Source organism: Lynx rufus, unplaced genomic scaffold (genome assembly GCF_022079265.1).
Source record: "Lynx rufus isolate CCGP_SWC_20201006 ecotype Redwood Valley unplaced genomic scaffold, mLynRuf1.p SCAF_3, whole genome shotgun sequence".
NCBI classification, from domain to species: domain Eukaryota; kingdom Metazoa; phylum Chordata; class Mammalia; order Carnivora; family Felidae; genus Lynx; species Lynx rufus.
The window spans coordinates 8,245,569-8,270,283 of NW_025814845.1; the positions used below are offsets into that span (position 1 = coordinate 8,245,569).

General features: G+C 40.2%; 1 protein-coding gene across 1 annotated transcript; it reads left to right on the top strand.

Annotated features, from left to right (window-relative positions):
• Positions 1–6,939: 6,939 nt before the first annotated feature.
• Positions 6,940–17,763, top strand: C1QTNF7 (C1q and TNF related 7). The gene is made up of 3 exons (XM_047090371.1): positions 6,940–6,957; positions 10,920–11,163; positions 17,132–17,763. Exons 2-3 carry the CDS (start codon positions 10,926–10,928, stop codon positions 17,761–17,763), a joined length of 870 nt encoding a protein of 289 aa, XP_046946327.1. The 5' UTR covers positions 6,940–6,957; positions 10,920–10,925.
• Positions 17,764–24,715: the final 6,952 nt, after the last annotated feature.

Here is a 24,715-nt window from a genome sequence, read left to right on the forward strand (position 1 = left end):
TTGTGCTATTTCATAGAATGAGTGAGAAAAGCCCTTTAAGAAGTCATTACTTTATATAAATAAATTAACACATTAAACGGCTGAAACACCTGAAATTAAGCTTGTAAGGACTGATATTCTAGTTCAGCCTCTTACAACACTTCAGTGTCAGAAGTGGGGAGATTCCTTCAAGTCAGATAGTCAAGGCCATCTTACACATAAAAGTGTTATGGTGTGACATTATATTGGTACTGAGCTAATGGAAGCATTTAGCCCCAGGGACCTGCTTTGCCTGTTCAAGTTCAATACGGTCATGCAGTTTTTCAATACGGTCATACGGTTTTATTTCAATGAATTGCTAGGATCCCATTTACTTTTATTAGCACATGGACTACTCAAGACCTAAATACTCCCCTCCATGAGCAACCTAAGAATTCTAGGGGCTTGCTTGCTTCAAAAGTGGTCATCCCAACTTCCAACCTACTTCCAAGGAAGATGTAGAAAACAAAACCTTTAATTGTCCACCCCATCCCCCACCGTTGATTTAGCTGTCACCAATTTGTGACATTGTTGAACACTAGTCACGCACATTCCAGTAGATGCTTGTCCATTTGTGGGAGATACTGTTGCTGACCCCAATAGTACCACCTTCCTAAGTTTCAGTGTAATGATCCTTTTAATTCACCACTATGTGTTTACCCACTATCCCCCAAATGATATCTGCTCTGACAGAATGACTGAAAGCAGACCAGTTCGCAGCCTCATTCATACACTGTACCAGAGCCGCCACCCCGAAATCCTTTAGACCTTTTGGCCCAGATTCCCACTTACCTCCTGGTCAATTCCATTCTGTAATCCACCGTGTCCTTTCTTGGGGTGTCCTTTCTGGATGACAGGATTTGGACCAGGCCAACCCTGTAGTCCGTGACTAACTTCCCTGAAGTTGCATCATGGAGAGGAATTGGACCCTTGGTTCCTTCCTTCCAGAAGACCATGGATGCTTTAAGCAAATAATCTCAACACCTCTCCAGCCAAAAATTCCTAAGAGGAAAAAGCCTTCATCGAACTACTATCAAGTACCTCCTTGTATGCACAGCACTAAAAGAGTCACTTGAGTGACTTCTCTCAGTAATTGTCTCCTTAACTGTACTTGTATCTCTACCCATGTGTATAGAAGTGGCATTTTTTACAAATTCCATCTCATCAGCCACAACACATTGTTAGGGGATATTAAGAACTGTGAGAAAGCTTAGAAATAATGAAGGATGCCATTTTATTTTGAGGAGGAGAAGACAGACCCAGGGACTCCATCTGATTAAGACCATACTTGATAAAATGATGGTAATCAGGGAAGGAAGGGGATAAAATCTGATGGTGTTAAGGGTACTAACTTGTAACGAGTGGTTAATAAACCTTAGAGCTCTAAGGCACAATTTGATGAATATAGATAATATTATTGTACTATAATTATATAATTTGATAACAACTATATTACCATATTTAAGTATACCAAAGAACACCATACACCTTAAACTTACACAATGCTGTATGCAAAATTGACCAATTTTTAAAAACCCGACTCTAATTAGGCAGAAAATAACTGTCTCACTTCTGTGCCCAAGGCATGGTTTTTACTACCCTATGATAGCATTCATATTTTGGACAGCCAACAAATCCAAAAGACCATTTTCCTCCAGATGGGAGGGTGGACAGCTAGGGTAAAATGAAGATCAAAAGATGGGGATCCCATCCATCTTCTTGGTCAAACTTAGCATCAGTGTTCACTTTGATAACTCTGAAAATACTTCTTCCAATTAGCGTTCTCAATGGCTTGAGAGGAATGTTGGGGAAAGCAGGATAAAAACAAGATTTTTCCGACACTGAATTTCCATAAATGACGTCATGAATTATATATTGCTGTTGCTAAGGAGATGTAAGAAGTATGTATCAGAAGGAAACAAAGAAACTGATTACACCAAAGATGAGCAGTCACAGGCTTTGGAGAACCATTCTGCTTTTTGAGTTGTTATGATCAATTCTCTATAGTAACAAAGACATATCAGTCTTCTAAAAATACCCAATCATTTATCCATTCAGCAGAAAACAAAGAAAAGATCAGTGCAGTGCTCATAACCCTCTTCCATTTTGGAGCACATAGGATGCAGGGCCCTTTTCCTGCCACGTTGACCAAGAATATTTACCACCTCTTCCTGTTTAGTCCACGAGACACCACCCAATTTCCAGAATTTGAAGATTCTACCTTGAAAATTCTCAACTAGGAAATGACTCTCTTCTCTAAGTTAACAACTAATTTCCAGGCAGTGAGTAATTTTTTTCTTGAAACTTCCACTCAGTGGAAAACAAATTAAGAGGGAAAAACTTAAGTAAACAAATCTGCAAAAGAGGCCATGACATACAGAGGTGGAGACACCTCTAAACTCACCAGTCAAAGAAAGCAGGAGCTTCAGGTTTATCTCAAACAAAACCGTAATTTTGACCAGCCCCTGATTGAGCCTCACCCCATGAATGACTTCCAGGACCTCTGGCTTTTTGGGACTAAAGGAGAAAATTATTTTTAGCACAACTATTTGGAAACCTCTGAGAACTTGGATCTCTTTTTCTGTCTGGTACCAAAGCAAGTTTTTCGCTGAAGCTCTCATGAAAGATCCTCAGTCTCTTGTGGATTTAGAATCCTGGAGCAAGCCACCAACCCAGAGAAAGGTATGGTGTTTCTTTTTTTTTTTTTTTTAGAACTTTGGCAAATGTAGATGCAGTGGCCCATTTCATGATGGTAGCTTTGGAGTTTATTAAACAGACAGCTCTGTAAGAAAAATCCATGAAACTGAAGACCTGAGTTCAAATCTCTGGTCTGACAGTAGTTTTGTGGCCATAGACAAGTTACCTGTCCAATCGACCACAAGGGGGTCCTTTGGAAAGATGATACAGACTTAACGTTGCTCTGTAGGCTACAAAATCTTTGCCAGCTCTCAGAATATTTTACTCTTACGCTATCATAGCACTTTACATAAAGCAGTCGAAGCTTTATCAATCATGAGCTGTTGATATAACTAAATGTTGAGGAATACATGCTTTCTTCATTCAGCCTTCACTGAGCCTCTCCAGTCTTGGTCCTAAATGTTAGCGATACAGAGTTTATATTTCGGTGGAGAAAAAGCAAGGAGATAGACAGTCCTAACACAGCGTAGTTGTGAGGTGCTGCACGCCGCGTAGTGACAGAAGGGAAGGTTTTCCATGGCTAACAGGAGAGGCACTTCTGAGGAGGAAAACTGGAGCCCCAAAGACAGAGATGAGGAACCAACATAACAGAAGCTTCTGGTATATGAACACCTAAGTGCTCTACCCTGTCTTGCTCACTCCTAGGGTCACTCCTAGGGCAGCTAGGGAAGGATAAAACCTACTATTGTGAAATGTCTTCCTCTGGGGGCCAAGGATATGTCACGTTTTGGCCACGCCTGGTTACCTATCTTTTCCCTAATGATTTCCAGGCAAAATACATTCTCAAGTCAAACTAGTAATCGAGTCAGCCCTTTGTCATGAAGTGATGTGACAGTTTCCCTCCCACGATATGGGGGAAAACTCGAGTGTTTGGAGACAGGAAGAGCTCAGTTCAAATCCTGCCTGTGCCATTTTTATGGCTGTGTGGACTTGGGCCCTCAGAGTCTCAATTATCTTGTTTGTAAAATCGAGATAATATCACCTACTGCATACGAGTGGTTTAGGGATGAAGTAAATGCTGTTTTAAAACACCCAGCACAGGGGGCCTGGGTGGCTCGGTTGGTCAAGTGTCTGACTCTTGATTTTGGCTCGAGTCATGATCTCACAGTTCATGAGCTCAAGCCCATGTCAGACTTTGCACTAATGGCATGGAACCTGCTTGGGATTCTCTCTCTCCTTTCTCTCTGCCCCTCTCCTCTTCATGCTCTCTTTCTCTCTCTCTCTCAAAATTAAAAAAATAAATAAATAAATAAATAAATAAATAAAACACAGCACAGTAATAAAAATGCTAGTATGTTCCCTGCATTCCAACTCATCTGGGTTTTTTTTTCACTTAGTGTTTTTTCTGTTATGGTAAAATATACATAACATAAAACTTACAATTTTTAAGTATACAGCTCTGTGGCAGCAAGGATACTTACACTGCTGTACAACCATCACACCATCATCTATCTCCAGAACTTTTTGAGACTTTGAACTCATTAAATATTAATCCCCACCCCACTCTCCAGCTGCTGGCAAGCACCATTTGACCTTCCATGTCTACAATTTTGACTATTCCAGATACGTCATGTAGGTAAAATCATGCAATGTTTGTCCTTTTGTGACCGGCTTATTTCACTTAACATAAAGTTTTCAAGATTCCTCCATGTTGTAGAATGGGTCAAAATTCCCTTTTAATGGTCGAATAAGATTCCATTGTATGTAGGTACTACATTGTGTTTATCCATTCATCCGCTAATTCACCTTTTTGCTGTTATGAATAATGCTATGATGAGAATGGGTGTGCAAATATCTGAGTCTCTGCTTTCAGTGCCTTTACGTATATACCCAGAAGTGGAATTGCTGGATCATATGATAATTCTGGGTTAAGTTTTTTGAGGAATTAACTTACCGTTTTGCACAGCTGTTGTGCCATTTTACATTCTACCAAGTATGTTTTTTCCAGGTTTACTGAGATATAATTGACATATAACATTGTGTAAGTTTAAGGTATGCAATGTAAAAGTTTGATACATATATGTATTGTGAAATGATTATGGCAATAAGTTAGTTAACACATCCATCACCACACATAATTATCATTTTTCGTGTGCACTAAGAACATGCAGTAACATCTCTTCTCTTAGCAACTTTCAAGCATGCAAGAGAGTATTATTAACTACAGACACCATGCTGCACATTAGATCCCCAAAACTTATTCAGCTTGTAACTGAAAGTTTGTATATTTTGACCACCGTCTCCCCATTTTCCCCACCCTCCAGCCCTGGGCAACCACCATTCCACTCTCTGTTTGTATGAGTTCAGTGTTTTAGATTCCACATATAAGTTAGATCGTACGGTGTTTGTCTTTCTCTGACTTCTTTCACCTAGTATATTGCTTTCAAAGTTCATCCGTGATGTCACAAGTGACAGGATTTCCTTCTCTTTATGGCTGAATAATATTTCATTGTATATATACCACATTTTCTTTATCATTCATTTGCCAGTGGATATTTAGGTTGCTTCCATGTCTGGATTATTGTGAATAATGCTGCAATGAACGTGGGAATATAGATAGCTCTTTGATATCCTATTTTCTTTTCTTTTGGATATATACGCAGGGGTGGGAGACCACTGCCAAGGATCTTTTTCTCTGTGTTCTCTTCTAGAGGTTTTCCAGTTTCAAGTCTTATATTTAAGTCTTTAATCCATTTTTAGTTGATTTTTTGAGTGGTATAAACTAGTGATCCAATTTCATTCTTCTGCATACAAATACACAGCTGCCCAACACCATTTTATTGAAGAGACTATTCTTTCCCCAGAAAGTATTCTTGGCTTCCTTCTCAAATATTAGTTGACTGTATGTACATGGGTTTTTTTAATAAGTAAAAACATGCTATTTACGAAGAGATCTCAACCAGTGGACACATTTTCTAAAAGTTCAATTTTTGCAGTGATTTATTCAGTATTTCTCCAAGTACTTTCATGATGAGTTTAGCAAGAACAAAGGGTTCTATCACTAAAAATCTTAGAAAACACTACATGCTACATTCCTGCCTTACACATTCAAAACACATTTTTGACATAAAGAGTGTGAAATCTATAGTACCATAAAGTAAATATAAGTTTCAAAAACTGAAAACCTGTTACTTTATAATCCCTACAGAAAAATAGGATACATTAGCATCCCAAGACAGATCTGCACAAGATTAACAATATTTCCAGAGCTTTGATTTTCTCACTCCAAAGGAGCGTGATGTGGGAAAAAATACATTTTAGCACATATTCTACATAAATTTGCATATTCAATGTAATTCTTCAAAATACTTTGTATGAGGCATGACTGCAAATGTGTATGAGGTTTCTTTTTGTAGTTTTGAAAATGATCTAAAATTGGAGTATAGTATACATTGAGTTGTGTACTTTAAATTGGTCCAATTTATGGTGTGTAAATTAAATCTCAATAAATCTGTTAAAACATATTATAATGTTTATAAAACCATGACCCACATAGTGCAGTCCCAGCCAAAATAACCAAATCCACTGCAACCCAGTGGGACAGTGGGAAAAGGATAGATTATTCAATATAAGGTGCTGAAAATATACAGCTGGATCCCTACCTCACACTTTTTATCAGAAACATTCTAATGGGTCAAAGATTAAATGTGAACAAATGAAACAACAAAGAAACTGAAAGTGGGAGAATTTTTTTTTTTAGTATCGTGGAGTGAGGAAGGCCTTTTAAATGGAATAAATTGAACTTCAAAAATGTTTTTATAATAAAAATTTTTTAAAATTCATGAACAAAATACAAAGGCAAACTGGGGGAAGCTATTTTCTGCTCATATCATAAACTATGTACACACACACACACACACACACACACACACACACACAGTGACTTATTGTACTGTTGCTTATACAACAATGAAAATATCCCAAATATCCATCAGTAGGAGACTGGTTAAATGTAACACAACCATATAGTGGATATTCTATAGTCACTAAAAAAAGGATGAGGCAACTCTACCTACTGATAACAGAAAATCTCTTAGCTACCTGAAAAAGCAAGATACAGAAAAATGCATATTTTTTGCCAAAATGGAGAAGAAGACACACAAGAAACTAGCAACAATGATTGCCTCTAGAGAGGAGGACTGCATGTCTGGAAGACTGGGAGGAAGGGAGAGATTTACTTCTCATTGCGTACCCTTTTTTAATTTTATAAATGTGCATGTTCTATCTGTACCAAAAAAAAAGGTAATTATTTAAAATATTTCTAAATACTTAGACTATGCAAAATTGAAACAACTGAAGTCTTTTGTTTGTATTTTTAAACACTGTGAGAGGGACCCACAGACCCCTTGAATATATAAGTTCTTTTTTCTCTTTCCCTTACAATATTCTCATATTCCATTCTCCCATGTTTTTCATTTAGTTTTTCATAAAACACATACCTCACCCCGCCAAAAAAAACCCAAAAAAACAACAACAAAAAAACTTCTCTGTCCACAGCGTGAGTTTTTTATGCCAAACACTGTTCTAGATGGTTGTAGAAATCAATGACTAAGACAAAAATCCCTGCTGTATTGTAATGCCCGAAGTTCCGAAACCTCCCACAAAAGTCCACCAGAGTCGTTAAGTCAAAGCCAAGCGGCAAGGGTCGTTTATTGCAGGTTCGAACCTGGTCCTCTGCGCACTCGTCGCCGGTGACGCAAGAGGCCACGATCAGGGTTGGTACAGCGTTTTTATAGACAGAGACAAATAGCACAGGGGAGGTTTCAAATTATGAGGGGCCTGATTAGTTGATTTTAAAGTAAGGACATTTGTTGTTCTCTGATTGGGCGTCCTTTGTCTGTCCTTTGGCGGGAAGGCTTTGTCCGTTACTTGTGGCGGGAGAAAGAAAGGGGGAAGGGGGAAGGGGGTAGGGTAGGTGAGGAATGTGCTAAGCAAGCAGGTTTACAGAAGCGAGAAATGCCGGTTAGTTTATGTACAATCACTCATTCCATTACATATCAGACTACATTTAGGAAGGTTTACAACCCATTCTACTACACAGCGGGTTACATTCAGGAAAGGCCTCACAATGCTCGTAGCAAACAGCAAGCAAAACAGACTTCTCAGCAATTGTATTTCTTATCAAAGATCCATAATAAGCAGAAAAGAGAACTTTAGCTTTAAACTAAGACAGGGCTGTCATTTGGATTTAAAGCTGTTCTTTTCAGTATGCCCTCATCCCTTACGTTCCATCAGATGGAGATATACCATATTTTTAAATCATAATAAAGGTAATAATAATCTAGTGAGTTAGAAGATGGTGGGTACAAAGAATAGAAAACAATAGAGCAGAATGAGGGGGGTGGAGGTATGAGATGGCAGATGGCAGATGGCAATGTTAAATACAGTGTAAGAATTGGCTTCAGGGAGAGGTTGGCATTTGAGCAAAGACTCAAAGAGGGAGATGAGTGAGTGAGACATGTAGACATCTTGGGGAAGAGAAGACAGAGGGAAGAGACAGCATGAAGGCCCTAAGGTAGAACATTCCTGGTGTCTTTGGGAGACACCAAGGCATCCTGAGAGACTGGAGCTGGAGACAGGGAGAGAGAGTAGCAGAGGATGAAGTTAGGGAAGTAAGGAGGGTGGTGCCCAATCCAGTAGACTCTTGAACCATGTACCATGAGACTTTTGGCTCTTAAGTAAACTGAGGAAACATGGCAGGGTGATGCCACTGTAGTTTTCTATTATAACCCACACCCCTTTGTCGTCCTATAAACTGAGTCCCGAGACTCAAATGGCCAGTTACCACCACTCACTTTGTCATTATGTGTCAGGCAGCACAACACATTGTTCCTCAATTCTGATGAGGACTCTTAATGGATAATCATTTTGAGAGCCTTTCAAAACTTCTAATTGGGGATGCTTCCAGCATTTAGACTATCATACAGACAATATTCTAATGCATCTGTCAATGAAAGGCAAACCATTTGTTCAATGAATGCGTCTGTTTCAATTGTATTAAGTTTTTACCTCCTTTGAGCACCTTTTTGCCTGGCTATTGGAAATATTAATATCCTTTCTTCCAAGCGCATGTTTAGAATTTCTGCTTCTTATATTCACCATAACCTGGACCCTTACCCCAAGCTTCTTTGTAGACTGATCCCTGACTATTGGCATGTTTGTGTTTTCAGCTTCTCCATCATAATGTTTGAGAAGCCACTGCCCACAGCGCCTTCTCTCCAAGTAATTTCAAGTTCCTCTTAGAACCAAGTCCTGGTCTCAGCTATAGGATGCCATCCCATGTCTCTTTAAACATTTAAACATTAAACTTTTATGAGTATCTCCTATGAACATGTTCTACTCTTTCAAATTCTTTCTCAAAGCCTCCTCTCATCCATTTTTTACACAAAAAAAGCTAGCAATTTCATCATCACAGTTTTGTTTTAACTGTGGCAGGGGTATGGATAGAATGTCCTTTCATTTTCTATCATCTGGGACACCTTTGAAAAGACTGGTATCTTTATCAGATCCACCGGGCTTTTCAGAAAGTGCCTTCATCCCAGTTGAGCAATGGAATCAGTAATGTTGAATTTGTGCTCTATTATAAGCAGACAGTGCACAGCAAAAATGTTCTCCTGGATGTGGGGGAGGGAGAACGGTGGGGAGAGACACTGGTGACTTGGAGATTTGGTGAAGGATACAGGGCCTACATCTGGGTAAGTTGCTTCAGTTTCTCACTAATAAGATGTCTAGGAATAGACTTATTTTGAATCACATGTGCACGCTGTGTTTTTCTCAATTTGTCATTCCTATGCTCTGGCAAATTTCTAGGTCTAATTCCAAGATGTTGCAATTTCCCCATGGGTATCATAAAACTGGTACAGTGCGCCTGGTTAATTTTCTGATGTGGCTGTAAGAAAGCAAGGAAGCCCCATCCGATTGCCTTTTTTACATTTCATGATTATTTCCTTTGGGCGGGTACATGCCAGGCATATACGTCAAGCGATGTTGAGATTTCTTATTAAAGCACAGGTCCAGCTACCCCAAAACTATTCATTTGCACTGCCCTAAAACCACGTGCATACATTCTCCCATCCAAGAAGCTGCTAATCCTAGGGACCGTTTAGCCTAGAAAGTCAGGTGTCCCAGCCCATATGGCCCACCCCTCAGTTTATATGCCAAACGTCATGCTAATAAACGATCCGTCATTCTCAGGATCCTGTTTGTGGAGGGAAAAACCAAGTCCTATTAGACCACAACTAAAGAGACCTGTTGTCTGCCTCCCTAGGCACATGTGACACCATGCATGGTTTAATTTCACTCAGCTCTTTAATTGAGCCCTGGTGCTAACAGCTTAATGGTTCACCAGGGCATTGTATTCTGCAGATTTTAAATTAAAGTTTGAGCCCCCCCCCCTTAGGACATGCACAGTACTCCAATTAACACTAATTGGTTTTACACATGATTATCAAGTGAAAAACATGGTTTTCCTGAAAATGCCACTTCTTTTCTCCTGCTTAAAAAAACCCACAAATTCTGAGAAAATGACCATGGATGCATGCCAAGACTAGATATAAGGATGCCTAGCATAGTGTTTATATTGGCAGAAAACTGGAAGGAAATATCTACAATGGAGAATTGTGTACACAAAGAATAGTACAGAAAATGCAACATTTTTTAACGTTAAGAATAATTTTTGACATGGGAGGATGTTCATGATGTATTGTAAAGGGGAAAAAAAGTTGGAGACATACAGGAGGGGCATAATATCATTTTCCTCCACAGCATAGACAGAAAGACCGGAAGGATGTCTGTATCAAAATGTAAAGAATAATTATCTCTAGTGGTGGGAATATTGTTGATGTTTATCTTATTCGTTTGCATTTCTAATTTTCTAAAAATAATGCATTATTTCTGCAAGAAGAAACCATCATTTTTCAAAGTCCATCATCGAGCCTACAGGAAAAAAAATGCAACAAGTGGCTTTATTTTGAATTTTTTTTAACCCTTCATCTCCACCAACCCTTGTGTGGGACACTGAGAACCCTCTATCAGTAATGTGTTAATAGTTTCCAACGGAATTACGAGAGGTAACTGAGGTTTTATACATGCGTGGAGAGGCGAGCGCTGAAGTCCGCGGTTGCCAATGCCCGCCCTCATGTTCATTTATGCCAAAACTACCACCTGAGAGGGTGGATTTATGTCCCTGTGTTTCTTTTCCAGAGCCAAAGATGTTTATCTTGCTCTATGTTACAAGTTTTGCCATTTGTGCCGGTGGACAGCCTCGGGGTAATCAGTTCAAAGGAGAGAGCTACTCCCCAAGATATATCTGTAGCATCCCTGGCTTACCTGGACCTCCGGGACCCCCTGGAGCGAATGGTTCCCCGGGGCCCCATGGTCGGATCGGCCTTCCAGGACGAGATGGTAGAGACGGCAGGAAAGGAGAGAAAGGTGAAAAGGGGGCTGCAGGTAATGAACGATGAAGTGCCATGAAACACCCCTCGTTCACCCACCCACCCTCCCCCGCCTTAAACCGCTTCCCTTCTCTGTTGCCTTTTCTCATGGGAATTGCTCCTGAAATCCCTTCTCTATTTCACCTTCCTTAATCATAATAATGTGTTGAGCCCTTACTATGCTTTAGATACCGCTCTGAACTCTTTACCTACACCTTATTTTATGGCAATGACCACTCTTTCGGTTATCCCATTTTACAGATGAGAACACAGAGCAATAACATGGTTAAATTAATTACTGAAGACGGAAGTTCACTGCTAGTGACCGGCAGAGCTGGACTCAAACACTGATGCCCGTGGCCACGGGGCTGTTCTAGCTAGCAGGCAATGGCTGGATGTGCGAGGGCATGGATGGATAGACAGACAGATGGACAAGGAAGAGAAATGGACAGACGAAGCAGAGGCAGGAATTAGGAGCCAAAAGGCACAGATGCCATCCTGACCTGTACTAAATATCCTGAGCAAAGCTGCATAAAGGACTTCTAGATTTTATTTTTCACAGATGAAATGGCAATAGCACTGTTTAGCCCACCTTTCGTAGCTCATCTCTTTCCCTCCTGTCCTGTCCCAGCTAGAAAAGTACATTCGTATCACTCTTAACAGCAACACAATTGCTCCCTACTACTTCAGGAATGTTTACTTTTTTTCCCCCCCACAAATAAATTGGCCCAGGAAGATTGCCAGACTCTGCAATCCTTCAGAGTAAACCGAATTGAAATTCTAGAGAAGCTGGGTTAACTCTAAAAGAGGAAGCGATTTGGCATCAATCTTTAAAAACAAGTTTCCGAGTGTAAAGGCTAGGACAAAAGACAGGAAGAGAAAAGTCAATTAGTCTAAGAAACATGTCTCTATCTAGTCATTGCCCCTGATTTACTGGTGTTATGTGAAATAGCAGCATAATATACATGCAAGTTACTGGATAATAATTCATTTCTGAACTTGTCCTGCAGAAAATACTTGGAAAATCAGTAGCTACCGAATGTGTGAGTATTGTTCAATATTAGATTAAAAACCTTTAGGTAAAGGTTCAACATCAGATAAAGAGCCTTTAATTTGGAGCTTACATCTTAATCTATCGTGACACCTATGACTACAACTTACCGCTGTGTCATGATCACGAATAGCCTTGAAATCCTGTAATAATAACAGGACCGTCGCTACATATGACCAACCCTTTTAGTTTCTTTACTGTGTCTGGAAGCAATAATGTAGTGCTTCCACAAGCATGTACTGGAGTCAGTCTGATTGAGGCTTAGATCTCGGCTCCTTCAATTACTAACTTAGTATCCTTGGACCAATAACCACTTCGAGCCTCAGTTTCCTCATTTGTAGATTGGGAGTAGTAAGGGTGATTGTGACAGTTAATAATACACGGGAAACACTCAGTGGGGTAACTGCCATCTGGTAAACACTCAGTAAATGTTAGTTCTTATTACATATCACACAGTGATCTGCAAACATGAGTCATAGCTAACTTGCTGAATATCCAAACTCATGTAATAAACTCGAAATGGGTGCTCAGTTTCATTAGGTAGTTCTGATATCATTTAAAAATACACATGTGGAGAGGTGCCTGGCTGGCTCACTTGGTGGAGTGTGAGACTCTTGATCTCAGGGTTGTGAGTTTGAGCCCCACATTGGGTGTAAAGATTACTTAAAAAATAAAATCTTTAAAAATATAAGTATGTAGAGGGGCGCCTGGGTGGCTCAGTCAGTTGGGCATCCGACTCCGGCTCAGGTCATGATCTCACGGTTCGTGAGTTTGAGCCCCGCGTCGGGCTCGGTGCTGACCACTCAGAGCCTGGAGCCTGCTTCCGATTCTGTGTCTCCTTCTCTCTCTGCCCCTCCCCCACTTGTGCTCTGTCTCTCAAAAATAAATAAATGTAAAAAAACATTTTTTTAAATATAAAAGTATGTGGGTATGCATTCAGATTAAATTGAATGTTCATAATTATTACAAGGTTAACCATATGAGGTCAGCTACACCTCCGTATTCATGGGTACACCCAAGCATTGTCCTTCAACAAGCTTCTTGTGTACCTGTTGTTATCCAGTATTATTCCAGACCAGTGTTTTTCAACCTCTATCCTAATGATATTTCAGGCCAAATAATTATTTACTGTGGGATGGCTATCCTATGCATTAGAGGACATTTAGCAGCATCCGACTAGCTGCCAGTGGCACCCCCACCAACTGTGACAACAGAAATGTCTCCAGACATTGCCAACTATCCCTTGGTGGGCAGTGTAAAATTGTCCCTGGTTGATATTACTGTTCTAGACAAGAAGAACACAAACATGAATAAGACATTGCCTTGATAAACATTTGGGTGTGGAAGGCCAATATAGAAACATATAATTACAATATTCATCATCATCATCATCATTATCATAGCCATTTATTAAGAACTTACTACATCGGGAATTTTACATTTAATACTTAATGTTTATCATAAGCCCATTAGAAACCATTATAATCATCAATAATTGTGTTACAATGAAAAAATTGAGATTTGGAAATAAAATGACTTTGCGAACCTGAGATTATTTAAATCCAATATGCACACATACACACATAAGGATTTAGAACATCTATGAAAGGTAGGAATGCCTTTGTGATCAATGAAGAAAAACACACCTTATTTACAAACAACGGTAACAGAGCCCTGGTGTTTTGGGGATAAGCTGTTAATGCATCTGAAACTGGGCACAACATGGCTAGTAGTCTTTGATTCTTCTTTCCCCTTTAATGACACCACAAATGTCTTCTCCTTCATGTGCCCTTGGTAAACATCCCACCACATCCATCCCAACCAAGCACAAGCAGAATCAAGCATATTTTTGCTCAACTTCTCTACCTTAAATTACAAATACAGAGCTTATGATACTGAATTAGAAACTTTCTATTAAAAATATGTCTCCTTCACTGGTCTATCATAATTACTGTTGTAGCAGAATAGTACCATTTAATTTAATCTGAATGCACATCCATATAAATATCTTCAGATAGCACTGGAATCACCTCATGAAACCAATCATTCTAGTTTCTTATATGGCTTTGGATATTCATGAACTTAGCTATGACCCATATTTGCAGATCACAGTGTAATATGTAGTAACAGCTAACTTGAGGGTGAAATAGGTGTCATTCATATCAATGTCCCACTCAGTCCCTAGCATAGTGCCTAGCATGTAGTAGATGATCAATCAATATTACACAGTTTAGATGTATGTATGCATGCACACACAAACCCTGGGATGGATGGATGGATGGATGGATGGATGGATGGATGGATGGGAGAAAAAAATAACACCGAAGAAGAAATCTTTGTAAGCCTATTTCATGGAGAACTAAGAAATCCTTTCTCTCCAAGTGTTAGTACCTAAACATAGACTAACCAGTACTCCATAATTCTCCCTCTACGTAAGCATATGTCTAACTAAATAGGAAGAGGGAGACTGATTTATCCCTTCTTTCCATTATTCATTAATTGGTCATTAGCACAGGTGAAAACCCTTCATGCAAATAGGAAGAATTACTTCAAGTTACTACAGCTCATCTCTGATTATCTAATTCAATAACTATAGAAACCCAAACACTGAGATGGTAAAGATCTTTCCATGGCTAGCATTGTAAAATTGCATTTCTGGTTTTATCTCAAAGAATTTTCAATAGGATGAGGCCTTAAGCAACCTAGTCCAACACCTTCATTTCAAGGACTGAGAAACAAGTCAGAGAGATGAAGCCCCTTCTTCAAATTCACGTAATGAATCCATGGATGAACTAAAGTGTGCTGGTCTGCTGAGCCACTGTTGACTGCTTTTCTCACTAGGTTTGGAGTGGATTTAAATCCAGTTCTTCATATTGAAGCATTTGAAACACAGACAAGTGACTTGCCCAAAGTCATAGAGACAGGAGGATCGGAGTACATAATGAAATTTAGTAGTCAAAATTGTTGCTGATGCCAAAAAAGTTTTTCTATTATACATCCAAGGTCACTCATGACCTTCACTCATGAAGACAGCAAAAGTTAAGCTCCTATTGAAGATAAAAATAACAATTTAGAATTTGTGGTCCTTGATTCAAAAGTAAATTTAACATAAAATTGTATTCATATTTTATTTCTACCAGAAAGAAGCAAACATTGAAAGATCACACTATTATGGCCTTATTTCAAGAAATCAATACCAGAGTATATTCTGGCTGGGACCAGGGGAATTTCAACTTCACAACAAAAGCCATCTAGAGCTTTAGGACAGTTCTGTGATCAGTAATGATACTGATCCCAGTCACCAAAAAAAGGGGTTTCGTTCATTATTAAAATCTTTGGTGCATCATAAATTGTTAAACAACCTCTTTCCAAAACTATTAAAACAAAATACTGGATGTTTTAAGAGTAAAGCATTCATTCTAAAATTTTCATTATCCAGAACATTTCGTGCCTAAATTTGCCAAACTGAAAATTAATTAAACTCATATACTGGCGTGCATGTAATTTTCAAATAAAAGGTACCAAAGCACTATCAAGATAAAAATGTTCAACTTAATAAAGTTCCTGAAAGCAAATACATAGTTAAGAGTGAAAGTACACAGTATATCCATAATATATTTTCCCTGACTACAAAAGTCCTTCATGAATTTCCTATAATTTGGATATTTTTGAGGGTGTATCATTATACAAGCACTATCTATGGAACGGATTTGACCATAAAAATTAAAGGACATTTTTATGCTATTAAGTCACTGTTATCATATATACGGTTTAAAAATTAAATAGATGTTGCTTATCCCTTTCAACCGACGATCACAAGTTCTCTGCATTTAGCCTTTGGTTGATCTGTAGATGTAAAGATTTGGACAAACAGAAAATATTTCACTGTGGTGATTTTGAATTTGTTGAAATCCTTTCACAGATATTATGTCTTTTCTATATATAAGGAGACCCAGAGAAATTAAGGGACTTGCCTAAAATGATACAACCATTTAGCTGCAGAGCCAAACAGAATTTAGGATTCTTGATTCCAGCCCCAAAGGTAAGAGGCACTTTGATGGAGGGGAAGCATCATTACACTAAGACTTGGATTCCAGTCCTAGCTTGCTACAGAAGCCAGTTTCTCCACCTCTCTGGGATTCGATTTTCTCCTCCAAAAAAGAGCTACTGCATAGCGGTGGCATCACTATTTTTCAGTTATTGTAGCATATTGAACCCTCACTATGTGGCAGGTGCTCTTTATACTCGAGCTGCTGCCCTGGGGAGATGCTCAGGCTCCAGAGTGAGGCAGGCATGAGTTCAGATCACAGATCCATCACGTACTAGCTTTGTTCCCTTGAGCAAACCAACTTCTCTGTAGCTCAGTCTCCCCATCTGCGATGGAAGTAATAATTCCTAACTCATAAAGTTGTCGCAAGTCCTAAAGAAGCCAATGCCTGTCGATAAAATGCTGTCCCTGGTACATAGTAAATGTTGAATAAATATGAGCTCATCTAATTTTGATTAATTATTTTATTATTAAAACTAATAGAAGTAGGGCGGGACATGAGACTAAATAACCTCTAAGGATTCATCTGGCTCTGTCTGCTCCCATGACCCCACTCTGGAAAATATCATTATGCTCAATTGAATTTCTCCTGTGGTGACAAATACCGTATGTGACTGATTTAGTTGCAGATGACCCATCACCAAAATAGCACTTAAATGATTTTTCATATACTCAGGAAAATTCACCTGAAATTCTGAGGAAAATCTTCTATTTCTATTTTAATGCATCAGTGATTGTTTTTAAGAGATGCATCAGTATTTAGTAGTGTCCTATTGAAAGTTGGCTGGAGAGACAAATTCAGGGTGTGCTGGCACTGTGTGGACATGCTGTTTGTGACTGTATATCTAGAGGAACTATTAAATAAACTGTAAACTCTTTTTAAAGGTTTGAGAGGTAAGACTGGACCACTGGGCCTTGCTGGACAGAAGGGGGACCAAGGAGAGACTGGGAAGAAAGGACCCATTGGACCAGAGGGAGAAAAAGGAGAAGTAGGTCCAGCTGGGCCTCCTGGAGCAAAGGGGGACAGAGGAGAGCAAGGGGATCCAGGGTTGCCTGGAGTTTGCAGATGTGGAAGCATCGTGCTCAAATCCGCCTTTTCTGTTGGCATCACAACCAGCTACCCAGAAGAAAGGCTACCGATTATATTTAACAAGGTCCTCTTCAATGAGGGAGAGCACTACAATCCTGCAACAGGCAAGTTCATCTGTGCCTTCCCAGGGATCTATTACTTTTCTTATGATATCACATTGGCGAATAAGCATCTGGCAATCGGGCTGGTGCACAACGGGCAGTACCGGATAAAGACCTTTGACGCCAACACTGGGAACCATGATGTGGCTTCGGGCTCCACGGTCATCTATCTGCAGCCAGAAGATGAAGTCTGGCTGGAGATCTTCTTCACCGACCAGAACGGCCTCTTCTCAGACCCGGGTTGGGCAGACAGCTTGTTCTCCGGATTTCTCCTGTATGTTGACACAGATTATCTAGATTCCATATCAGAAGACGACGAGCTGTGATCAGGACTGCCGTCCTGAATGTTCCAAGATTTTTGTGGCAGACACTTTGACTTAATCTGGGGCCTTGGCAGGTGGAGGAAGCAGCAATGAGATCCAAAGAGACTCCCACTCAGATTCCAAAGCATTTACAGAAAATTCTAGCAGAATCTATTAAAACAAGATGAACCACCAAATGGTTGAAACCACACCAAGATGAATTATATGAAACAATAACCCCAGATAAGAATCCTCCTGAAAGCAATGTTCATAAATATTTAAGCGAATTAAAGACAATGTTAACAAATTTCTGTTAAACTCCCTGAGTGATAAAATCAGCTGGCAATGATATGGTCTCATTAAATCTTCATAAAATTACACTTTTGCTTGTTATTTAAGAGAATCCTCACACCCCAGAGTCTTTAACAGTTCTCAAAAGTCAAAAACTAAAGGTAAGAGATACTAAGTGATTGCAAGTAAGCGAAAGTGATAACTTTCCTTTTTTTGTTGTTATGCGTTCCTTCGTGCTCATATCTGTATTCACTCAACAGCTCTTAAATACGCCTGTGTGAGCCAGACACTGAGGTGCTAGGTCAGATCTGATCATGAGTTTGGACAAAAGCTGTGCCTTCATTCGGCTGGTGTGTGAGGAGCATGCTGTCACAATTCAGGGAGATGAGCACCTGACCAACAGACTGACTCCAAGCTGGACATACATGGGAGCCGCTCTTCCTAGGGATGGGGGCCAGAGAAGGTTTCACACGTGGAAAAACACTAACCGTGCTAAGTTGTGTGTGTTTAAGGAAGTGGGAGGGATACAAAGGAAACAAGGAATTCTGCAGCTGCATTTACCCCATCCCATCCTCGAAACACCACTGGCATTCGCGATCAGAAAAGGGTGGAAAACCCAGAGATAAAGGGGACCTGGGAAGGGTAATGGAAATGAAGAGAAACAAGTTACTGAGATCAGCCAAGAGGTCATTCTCCTAAATTTGTTTAGCTTGATGGTTTCCAAGACAATTATTATTCCTCTTAGCTTGCACGTGAATGAGGACACTACCTTACATTGGTGGGAAGCATTATTTCTCATGGATTTCCGAGGTGTTGAATCCAAATAAAAGTGAAGTGTATGTGCACTGATTTATAGTGAAACGGTGGCAGTGAACAGGAGGAGGAGGGAAAGAGACCAGGTGTCTGAGCAGATAACTGTCGCTTCCAAGCCTCATGGCCCCTGCAGTCCCGCTGTCCCTGGGGGACATGATTCCACATGATTTTTCATGATTTCTACTGACAGTGATAGGATTCCCTTACTCTCTTTTTGGTGGCTTCTTTTTTTAATGTTTATTTATTTATTTTTGAGAGAGAGCAAGGGGGGGAGGGGCAGAGAGAGAGGGAGAGAGAGAATCCCAAGCAGACTCTGTGCTATCAGCACAGAGTCTGACGAGGGATTCAAACCCACAAACCATGAGATCATGACCTGAGCCAAAATCAAGAGCCAATGCTTAACTGACTGAGTCACCCAGGCTTTTTGGTGGCTTCTAATTTTTCTTCCATGCTTTCTCTCTTTGCTCACTCACTCAGTAAACGTTTGTAATGCCTCCTATGTGTGAGTCACCGAACTGGGTTCTGTGAAGGTAGAGGAATACCAAGGTAAATATGTCACAGCCCCCTGCCACCACATGTCTAAGGATACAAGAAAGGAAATGACATGTGTACACATACACAAAATACCAAAAATTCTAGAAACGAACAGGCTAAAATATGCTAAGTTCTAAACTGGACATAGAGACCAATGGTCTGGAAGAAAAACTGAGGGGGGCAGGTGTAAGATTAAGCGGTGAGAGAGGAGGCCTGGGGAAAATCTCCTCCACCCTCTGGTCTTTCAGTGGTAGGTGGGACTTGGAATAGCCAAAGTGGGGACAGCGGTGACAACGGGGACAAAGCATGAAAGTGAGAACAGAGACCCAGAAGAGCCTCAGATGCCAGTGTGACGATTGGGGACTTCATTTATGAGGAACCCTGGAGCCCCTGTGTGCCCCAGAGCTGGGCGCTGCCCTTATCAGCAAGGACATTTGCCGTGATCAAGCAGCTGTGCACAAGGAAATGCTCGCTTCTGTCATCTCCAGACCTATCTCCCATCATCCTCTTCCGCCTGCCTTGCTTTGCCCACTTGTTGGTCTCCATCTGAGTCAGGACACAGTTCTGGAAGGCTAAGGGCAATGAAAGTATACAAAGAAGAGAAAGCAAAGGTGGTTTGAGATAGTCACCTGCCTCTAGATAACAGCTTAACCTGGAAGGCCAGGCTACAGAGGGTAAACACAGCCAAGAGCAGAAGCTGATCTGGGGATCATGAAACTGTGGGCCCTTTGAAGACAGTGGGATGTGCTGGAAAAACTGGCAATGGAGGAGTTATTGCAGACAGTCGTGAGCTACAAGGTTGTTGTGTAATTGAGAACTTTTGCTGATCGTGATCCATTAATGCATTCATTTTTTTTCTGGACGTTGTTTACTTATCTTTTAAATGTTTCTTTCATTACAAAGCCTATTTTGAGTAGCTTTCTTAAACGCATGTTTCTTCAGCTGGTTCTAGGCCCAGAGATGAACTTTATTTTGAAATATCTGGTGGGATGGTGATGGGGATCAGAGAGCTTAAGTAGGAAGCAAAAGGGTATTTTGGTTTTAAAAGGAAAAACTCCTTAAGCAAACATGGCTGTCTTTTATTCCGTAAAAAAAAAAAAAAAAAAAAACGACAGATACAACATATCCACATTTGTGGGTATTTGTGTAAAGAAAATAGAAGACAGATTTTGGTTTAAAAAATTCTGATTTTTTAGATTCCAATCATTCTTCGTAAGGGCTGACTTGCGATGAATTTGTGTCAAGAGAGATTTATTGACTATATAACATCTTGTTTCAGAAGGATTTAGAGTCACTTGCAAAGATGGGTACAACACAGAAAGAATGCATTAGTCAGAATCAGGTGAGAGGAAAGGAGCAAAACAAAAAAAAAAAAAACAAACGAAAACAGCAACAACAAGTGAGACCTACACAAACCTGTGTGGTGAGCTTGAGTGTGCCTGTGTAACACGCTTTCGGGACACGTGTGTTTCTTTGTACCTGTGCCTGCTAAAGGGCATTCCCAGGTCACTTATCATTGTGAATGATGTTGTTTGTGGTGAAAAACGAAAGATTCTATAAACTCAAAATATACTTCTTCCCTGCCACTCTGTGAAAAAAAGATCATGGACATAAAAATATTTCGGAAACTGACTAACGTGTTGTTTGATACCTTCTTCCCTCTTGCCTTCTGTACCTCCATTTCCAGCCGGCGACATCCATACCCACCCTGTCACCAGTGTCACACCTAAGGACATTCGAGATGTCATTCTTCCCCTCCCCACTGAATTTTTTCAGTATGAAATTCTTGATGGTTCTCTTACATGTACATTTCTGAATCCTTGCATCTTTCCATCCCCAAAGCCAAGGTTTCCTTCATATGCTATCATGACTTCCCTAGACTAGTAAAAAACAACTTCCTAACTGACCCTTTGCCTCCAGCCGCAACCCTTCAATCCATTCTCCACAAATACAAATATGGTCACGTCAACCCACAGCTTACAGACCAACAATGGCCCTCCGATCCCCGCAGTATGAAAGGGGCCTTGAACTTTTGGAGGCTTTGCTATCTGGTACACATTCCATACCACTTTTCTGACATTCATACATAATTTCCTTCTGAAGGACCATCCTTCACATGCTAAGTCTTTGAGCTTCTAAATGGAATCGACTCCTGCACCATGTTAAATCACTGGTCTGATCAATCAGAGCATAGCATTCCACTCACCAAAATAATTGGCCCTGGTGACTCAATCAGAGACTAGGAGACTTTACTGGGACTTCTTTCCTGTTGGACTTGAGTCTGTAAGCCTCTATGAGCCATCTTACCATTACAGAGTATAATACCATTTGAGACAGAATCACCCACAGATGAAGTCGAGTTGGAGATAAAAGGAGTCACCATTGAAATACTAGGCATGCCTATAGCCCATCTTCCTTTGGACTTTTCAGTTATGGTAGCCATTAAATGCCATTTTTACCAAGCACTTTTGAGGTGGGTACTTAATCACTTGCAAAAGATATCTTACCTAATATTAATACAAACACCCTTTAGCAAGGCACATTAGACCCTTTGGGATTCAGCCTCTGCTTGCTTTTATGGTCACATCGCCAAAAGTCACCACATGCAACCTATAATCCAATCAAATACAAGATACCTGCAGTTCCAGGACACCTTGTTCTTATGTGCCTCAGGGCCTTTACACACACTGTTTCATTTGCTCATAATGCCATTGCTGTCCTTGTCTGCCTGCTTAGCTCACCTTTCAAGACTCAGCTAGAAAAGTTGCTTCCTTTTCTCTAGTATGCCTCTTCCCCTATGCCCAAGGGGAATCATCGAGGACCTCACACATCTTCCTTATGATCTGGGAACTAGTGCAGAGTTACGATAGCCACAGTGAACGTTTAGCACTATTCAAATGCTTTACATACATTAGCTCACTTGCTCCTCACAGCAGTTATTCTCTTGTTTTACAGATGAAGAAACTGAGAGGCAGAAAAGATAAGAAATGTGTTAAGTAAATAGCGTCACAGTAGACCCAGGCAGTGGAGCACCAGAATCCACTCTTAATCACCATGCTGGGTCCTTCTCCTATTACACACTCATTCCGCAATCATGCCATCATTGCACTGCCCATATTTTTCTACATTTGGCTATCTCTCCTATTCATCTTTATACTCAAGGACGGCACACAATGCTGACCTTAATATGTACTCGATTAAAAAAATGTGATGGACTGATCAGTGCCAAGTTCTTTTTAGCCTCAATTTCTACATAGATCATTGCACTGGGGGAGGAGTGACCCGTTCCTCCCCCCTCTCTCATTGATGCTTGTAAACATCATCTTCTTTCTATTTCAGCTGGAAGCTAAGCCCATCACAGTCAGGACTGGCTCCCCCATGATCAAAATATGCAGTGTGGCTAGAGCAGACAGCTCTGCAAACTCTAGGGAGACAAAGCTATTCTAACTTCCCTTGTTCTGCACAAGGAGCAAAGATGGACCCCGGGACAGGTGCCGAGTCAGTGGGTCTGGTTTAGTTCTCCCAAGGAGAACTCCGGCAATCTTTTACAACACCATGTTCATCGTTATGCTTACAAAAGTCAGGCAGCCTGAACTCCTCTCGGTTTTCCTCACAAGACAGTCCTCATAGTAAGCGCACACACACACAGACACACACACACACACACACACACACACACACACATTAATCCTCACAGAATCCAGGAACAAGCAAGCAAGACTACATTTTGCACACACCTCATGTGCCCCTCAATACAGTTTGTACTCAAGCCTGAGACATGCCAGATACATTGGGTAACTGACTAGTCCTTTGGAGAAAAACATTTAGCCCACACACAATTTTCAATGAGGAGTGTTTCAGTGCTATACCAGGGTTTCCAGAGATACACTGATAGTTCCTTCTCCTTTCGTTCTACAACAGGATTTCTAGCCTTAGCAATAGTGACATCTAGAACCAGATCATTCTTTGTTCCACAGGTCTTTCTTGTGCATAGTAGGACACGTAGCAGCATCCTCGGCCTCTACCCAGTAGGTGCCAATAGCACGCCCTCCAGTCACGGCAACCAATGGTTTCTACAGACACTACCAGATGCTCCCTAAGTGGCAAAACTGTCCCCAGCTGCGAACCATTTCTGTGCAATCTGGTCACGGTGACAGATTCTCCTCGGTCCCCACAATCCACCTGTTTGCCAACAGCCATTTTCCAGTTGATCCTTTCTTTTTACAGACACAAAACCACATGGCCAGTCACCATGTCAAGTAAGATATTTTTTTCCTTTCCAAGGGATCCACCAGTTGAAGAGTACCCTGTCCTCAAAGGCACATAAAAAGCAGCACCAGTTCCATATTGCTGTGACCAGAATATTTCTTTTGTGTTTTGTCTAAGATACAAAAATCACAAAGTCTCCAATTTCCGGGAATATATTCCAAGAAAATAATTAATAATGAGTGCAAGGGTCTAATTACAGAGAAAGCCTTACAGCAAAGTTTATAACACGGAAAACCGGGAAATAGTCTAAGTGATAATAGAATATTAATACATCGATCCAACAGAATATATAGAGTGCAATTAAAAGTGATGAGAATGGAATTTCATCGGCACCAGATTCATGAAATATAAACAGAACAAAGAGATTACTGACAAGTATTTCAGTGCTTATCCTACTTTTAAAATGTTTTTGTATATATGCATAGAAAAACTGGATAAAAATAAGTAATTAATGGGGATTTTTTAATTTCTACCCTTTGATCTTTATTTTTCCCTTTTATAATAAACATATTTTACTTATTTTACATAAAACATTTTAAAACTACTTTTTTCATTAATTTATTTTGAGAAATAGAGAGTGAGTGGGGGGGGAGAGAGAGAGAGAGAGAGAGAGAGAGAGAGAGAGAGAGAGAGAGAATCCCAAGCAGGCTTCACGCTGTCATTGCAGAGCCCAACATGGGGCTCAGTCTCACGAACCGTGAGGTCATGACCCAAGCCAAAACCAAGAGCTGGATGTTTAACTGACTGAGCCACCCAGGCGCCCTACATTTTTATGTAATTTCTTAGGTAGGGTAGTTGCACACTATTATGCTCCCAAAGAATTGCAGAGAAAAGTCTAAGGAGAGAGAGAAAAAAAAATAAATAACCCTAAAACTGTAGGTGAAGTGTGAAACAAATCCACCCTTTAAGTTTTCTGGTTGCATACCTGGATGTCTATTCCAGAGGATTCTTTAAAGCAGGAATAAAACTAAATAATCCCAGTTTATATATTTTTTTAAATGATCCCACCCTAACTTGAACAGGGAAGGAAATGAGTCTTGAATTGACATCATTTTATTGAGTTTTTATT